The 6,924-nt window shown below is 36.1% G+C and overlaps 1 protein-coding gene across 1 annotated transcript; it reads right to left on the reverse strand.

Annotated features, from left to right (window-relative positions):
* Positions 1–1,046: 1,046 nt before the first annotated feature.
* On the reverse strand, positions 1,047–3,300 carry LOC124391399 (putative claudin-24). The gene has a single exon (XM_046857948.1). It carries the CDS (start codon positions 3,267–3,269, stop codon positions 2,451–2,453), a length of 819 nt encoding a protein of 272 aa, XP_046713904.1. The 5' UTR covers positions 3,270–3,300; the 3' UTR covers positions 1,047–2,450.
* Between the last annotated feature and the right edge of the window lie 3,624 nt (positions 3,301–6,924).

The following is a 6,924-nucleotide window of genomic DNA, read 5'->3' on the forward strand; positions in this document are numbered from 1 at the left end:
ATATTTTTTACAGAGCCTGTGCCCACTGTTGTTAGATGAAAGAGGTGGAAACCAATGTAGTTTTATGCTGTTGTAGCTATCTAACCTAAGGTTGAATGTGTTTTGCATCATCGGGCACTTACCTGTTTACCAGAATTTAGAAAATTAAATATTATTTAATGTAGAAGAATAAGAATACTTTATTGATCCCATAGGGAAATTGTTACCGTGTCATTCTTGTTAATTTCGGAAAAATCTGACGAGCTTGAACCAATTATCTCACCTCTCTCTTCAACAAGACATTTTAACACCATTCTGTTTAAACACTTGAGACTGTTGCATGTAAAAATCCTAGGTTTACGAAATACTCAATTCGGCTCATCTAACACCAACAACCCACATCATAGTCAATGATCACATTTTCCCTATTCTGTTTTATATGAACATTATAAATGTCTTGGACTGTATCTAAAGCTCAAATATATCCACAGTGAAAGTGACATAGAGGGATTTCTTTTCTCTCCCTTTTGCTTTTGGAGATTTTTCTCCCTTCTGCTTTTCTGTGTGGTTTATTTGCACAAAGGAAGTGGGCAGGAAATGGGCAGCTAGTGAAAGGACCATGTGCTTGTTGTGGTGCTGAAGAAACCTTTGTATGTCTAAAGATGTTGAGATTAGCATACAAAGATAAAGAAGTCCATTGTGGAAGGACAACAAAGAGAGCTTTGCACACACACACACACACACACACACACACACACACACAAAATCAGCTGTGAGACACTTCAAAGGCAGATGTTAAATCCCTGGCTAAAGAACAGTTTTGAGAATTGCTGAGAAAATTTCAATGATGTCTTGTGTAACTGTATCATTATTAAAGTGGTCATTAACTGTAGCTTAGTTTAGCAGTGCAGACAGGAGGATCAGGGAAGATTACACTCAACTGCTGCTTCCAAAATCTTGCTTTGTCAGGTTTCTTTAAAAGAAACAAATCTTTCAAATCAGTGCACATAGAATAAATCCATTAAATGTACATCAATGTTTGTATACAATATATTTATTTTATCGGTTTAACCTAGTTAGCACCATATACATCACCCAATCATCTGTAACAGAACCAAGAACTGCTTTACTTTTATTCTAACCAAAGAAAAATCAACAAAATTATAAATGAAACTGTAGACATAATAAAATGATATAACCACACACTCTCTATACATTTTGTTTGATAAGATATAGACATTTGCATACATAAGAAAAAAATCAAACAAGCTGGAACAATGTGATGGATGCAGTTATAAAATACCTAAAAGTAACTAGTAAAAATTAAATACTTTATCTTCCATCCCTTTATTTGAAATATGGACCTAAAACATTAATAATGGTCCTTACAGTAAATGATAAATTGCTCAATTTGTTCTTGTAAAGATGCTATAATGTTTTGGCATTGTTTGGTCTTTTATTCCGCACATTTCATTATAAGGCTTTATCATTGATCTTTTATAATAAACAACAAGTCAAGCAAACTTTGAAATGTCATCGCATCCAAAAGTCTTTGGATCACATGCTGTATATTACATTGTCTGTTTCTTTACACATTGCACATATTACAGTAGCAATGAAAAACCTTCTCATGTTTGTTCCTCATAATAATTGATTACATGTTTGGGAATTAATGCTAAAGCACAAATATTCAAACAGAAGTAGACTATACTGTACATGTAATGTACATTAACATTACTGTACTGTACATTAACAGTCACAGCTGACAGAATCATTGACAGGGGCTTACAAAATAAGGTTAGATGCAAAGCACTCGTTGAACTCTTCTGCACGCACAGCAGCATACTGTAGTTATCTTTTGACTAAACATGCAGACAAAAAATAAAGATGCCAGCCAGACCTAAATACCATGCTGTGCAAGATCATACAAACAGCTAATGGCATAGTAAAAACACTGGCAAATGATTTTGTGTTGATGGTGCAGACACAATGCTCTACATTTGCTTCACTTAGTCTGTATTCATCCACTTAGCTAGCAAACTAGCTATGTTAGTATACAGCATTCTTTCTAACCATTTCTGAAACACTAAACCATGGGTCTAGGCAGCACATTAGAGCATTTACTTGTGTTCTGGGCTAGCCAATAATATTCAGCCCTACACATATAACAATGGAATAACTTAAAATGTCCAAGCATGAACAGCTACTAAAATCCCATAAATACTATGTTTATACACTTTATATTGCTTGAAATGATTTGTAACAGTGTTCTGTCTGGTGCATAAAATAAATTCTAATATATAAAATAAGTTACCTTAAAAAAAATGGTGAAAGAGCAGCATCCTGTAATTTTGCAGATTATGTCCAGTACAGTTGTTCCAACTCATCAGAGTACTACTTCTATGGTGAAGTGGAATGTGATTATTGGAAGCAGATATTTTATTTTGAAAAAAATCATCCCCTAGCATATATTACACATATTCAGTCCTCCTTCCTGGAGAAAGTTCAGGCTTGGCATGTCCTCCTTGTAATGGTACAGACTCTGGCAACGGGCATGGCACATCTTGCAGCCAGATGCAGGAGGTAATGAGCAGAGATCCAGCGACAATGTGCAGAAATGCTGCAATCCAGCCCCAGAACAGAGCTTGACCAAACTCCCAACGTGGAACCACTTCGGGAACAGACTCATCAAAGAATCTCAGAACTGTCAGATGGGCTATATAGGACACAGGAACCAGACCCATAACCCCTGCAACAAAGCACAACACTCCCCCCATCATCTTCAGTGTCCTCTTTTCTCTGAGGGTCTCAGTACCTTTGCAGCTGTTGACCAAATAAATGCCTGGGATTGTAAAAGATATTCCTATGAAACCGGCAGCCAATGTGGCACACATAAGGATGCGAGCCAAGCGGATATCAGGAGGGAGTCCAAGAAGACTGTTGTACGGCCGGCACTCCAGGACACCCAGCTCCTGTATTACACACGTCTCCCACAAACCCAGCTCGTAGCTCTCAGTAGGAAGGAGATCAGTGGACAGTGTGAGCCACTGGGACATCAGAGTGGTAGTCAGTGAGAAGAGCCAGGCGCTCAGAGCGAAAAACACACCAAGAAGCTCCAGAACACATACTCCAGGTTCCATGACAGTACACCAGGAGAAGTTAATAGCAGAGATTATAGCAGAGACACCACTGTGCTGCCTGCTTACTAAAGCATTAATAACAATTCCTTCTTCTCTAGTGAGTTTCCTTTGAAGGAGTGTATTTAACAGGCACGGCCAGGAGGATGGCATCGTTCTGACATGTTGCCCTCCTCTCGCTAAAGTTGCGTCTGAACTGCACGGATCAGCGGCAAGGGAAATTTGCAGGAAAACAACAGCGTTATTCACACATGCAGATCATTTCCACACAGTCAATCTCAAAGCATGTGGGAAGAATAATGTCAGGCTGGTTTAGAAATGCAGATTCTGCTAGTACAACAGTGTGAAAGTTTACATGGTGGAGGTACTCCTTCTTCAAATTCAGTTTTTTAGTCTTTGTAGCAGAAAAAATACAACTTGGCTAAGGCACTCAACAATTGTTGACTGCAACATGTAGTAAGGAGAAAATAAAAAATCTTTATGTTCTGGAATTAAACTAAAATGTTAAGCCTTTGTTCACATTGACTCAGGTGAAATCAGTGACCATTTAATTTACACATTTGAATCTCAAAGTTTTAAATGTGCAAGCATCTTTTTTTTTAACCAGCTCACAAATTAATACATTCAAACCACAAGTATAATTTCTTAAGATTTTGTGGTTATGAAGTACTAAACTTGTTGCTATTGTATTTAAAAATGAGTAAGACACAGACAAAACAACCGAGACCAGGGAACTTAATTATAGAGGTGATTTATTACACTGTATTTCAGTCTTGGAATGATGCATAAAGACATGTTGAAGTCACTGGCACTGGCACATAGATGCACTTAGCAATTAGATTAAGAACATTTCTTCATAATTGACATCACTTATGACATTCCAGCATATGAAGTCATGAACTTCAGGGTGAAAATAAGTGGACTTATAAAAATAGCAACAAAATCACCAAAGCAATTATTTTTTATAGAAAAAAAATATATATATAATACAAGCACCCACTAATGCTCTCATGTTTACCTTTGGACTTTGAAGCTTCGGTTGAATTGAAAGGTTTTCAACCCTCATGTATCTGGAATTAAAACATGAAAAAATCTAGCTTATATAATAATAATAATAATAATAATAATAATAATAATAATAATAACAATGATAATAATAATAATAATAATAATTATTATTATTATTATTATGGTCAAACATTTAACATTTCTTTTAGATAACATTAAAGATAACTGCCTTAGTGTTTACAGGTTGTTTGACCATAATAAAAATAATAATCATCATTATTATTATTATTATTATTATTATTATTATTATTATTATTATTATTAATAAAAACAACCACTTAGTCAGCAGTTATCTTTATTAGTAAAGTTAAATATTCAATTCAATTCAATTCACTTTTATTTGTAGAGCGCTTTTAACAATGGGCATTGTCTCAAAGCAGCTTTACACAGACAATGTGGTAAGAAAGAATGAATAAGATTGTAAATCTTTAGGACTTGATAAGTGTAAGTTTGTAATGAGCAAGCTGGTGGCGACTGTGGCAAGAAAAACTCCCTGAGATGGCATAAGGAAAAAACCTTGAGAGTAACCAGACTCAAGAGGGATCCTCATCCTCATCTGGGTGGCAACGAATGTCCATTTATTAAAGATAAACATTGTTGAGGTGTGCATTGATGTGATCAGATGCAAACTGAAGTCCTGAGTCAGTGTAGCAGACTGTTGACATTAACTACAGTCCAAATCCAAATCCTAAAAGCGCCTGTTATTACTCTGTAATTTCATGGATCCCAAGGGCGTTGATAAGAAACATCCCCAGCTGCACAGAGTGGCCTCCAATCGAAGAAAACACCATCCAGAGGCAGGCAGGGACGAAGTGGGCAGGTCCAAGGAGAGGAGCAGGAACAGTAGTCACTGGAACCTCAAGAGCATGTTTAACTCAAATGAGAGAGAGAGAGAGAGAGAGAGAGAGAGAGAGAGAGAGAGAGAGAGAGAGAGAGAGGGCAAGAGGGAAGGAGAGAGGGGAGAGAATGATATGCATTATTAGGTATCCTTATTGTTGTATAAAAGTTAAGGACACTGCAGCTGGGGATATACCAATATCAAAGATAAAGATATATATATATATATTTTTTATAGGTATATAAAATTATTTTTATATATATAGGTTTATATGTGGTATATATATATATATATATATATATATATATATATATATATATATATATATATATATATATGTGTGTGTGTGTGTGTGTGTGTGTGTGTGTGTGTGTGTGTGTGTGTGTGTGTGTGTGTGTGTGTGTGCGGTATAGTGGCTGGAAGCAAAGCACCATGTGCATTTTCCTTAGAATCTATTTTAGGGGACAGAGTACAATGCAGATAATGACATCTGCTGGTAGCTGTCTGAACAATAAAAGCACTGAATTTTTTGTGAAAAAAGTTTTTGTGAAATAAAGGCACAAAAATACCTTGTTTGGAGTTTTCATCTTTTTCATTTAATTTGTTGGAATGTATTTAGACTATTTAAAAATATTATAATGCTAATAAGAATAATAAGAATATTTTTCCTTTTTTTCTTTTCTTTCAAAATATGTAATAATAACAGCTCACAATTCTTATTGCTACGTCTCACCACAGAGGGGCGCCAGAACACAATATTAAATATTTTATAGTTTATAGTATATATTTGTATAATAGCATATAGTACAGTTTATAGTATGTCTGTAGCCTACTCTAGGACAAACGTTTAAAACCAGCATTGCCTGTGTTTAATCTCGATCTATTTTTTTTAATCTCCAAAATATTAACACAAAAATGGTTTAATCTTGAATCGCTCACGCATAAGCGCCAGTCTTTTAAACGTTTTCTCCCTTTCTGCAGTTTATGCGCACCACTGGTTGCTGTGTTGACGTTTACAAACGCGCCTGATACCTTTTAATTAAGTCAGATTCTGCGTCTCAAAACGAGAATAATCGGCCTCACTACCTCATATCAAAAACCTGACTGACCTGATTAGGGACTAAGGGTGTGCCCTTAACGCTAGCGTTAAAGATCATAGTAGAATTGATTCTACATAGGAGTCCTATATAGGAGTTGGATAATATAAATATTAAGTACATAACATAAATGACTATAGAAAAACTAAATATGCTTAAAATTTAGGGATTGGGACATATTGGCTGTAATAGCAATTCTTCTGGTAACTCACATAGTCCACCATAAGCATGAGGTGGAACCATATGCATGCCATAATAACTTTAATAATCTATTCATCCTCAGTAAGCACTTTACTCTGGTCAGGTTCACCTTAGAGCAGGGATGGGATAGAAAACCTGTTCATGGTGCAGGAATACACTTGGTATATGCAGGGCACTATGGACCTACTCATTAAACACCTAGGGGCAATTTAGTGTAGATAAGCCATTACCATGCTGTTTGAGATGTTAGCCGGAGTGTAGTATAATCACATGGTTTGTCAAGATTAGACTGGAAGAACTTGAATGACCTGCATCAATTCCTGACCTTAAACCTACAGAGCTTCTTTTAGATGAATGAATTGGAATGCCGACTGCACCCCAGGCTGATCTCACTATTGTTTCCGTGTAGTGCACATCCCTAGTTGTAGTGCACATCCCTACAACCATCCCTACAACCATCTTGCACATCCCTACAACCATACTCCAAAATTTAGCGGAAAATACCACTTGATCTCCTAAACACACAACAAATCTACCTTTCTCCTCTCCATCATATCAGCTATTTCTCTCCCTTTACCAGTCATAGTACCCACATTTAAAGTAC

This window comes from Silurus meridionalis, chromosome 9 (genome assembly GCF_014805685.1).
Source record: "Silurus meridionalis isolate SWU-2019-XX chromosome 9, ASM1480568v1, whole genome shotgun sequence".
Lineage (NCBI taxonomy): Eukaryota > Metazoa > Chordata > Actinopteri > Siluriformes > Siluridae > Silurus > Silurus meridionalis.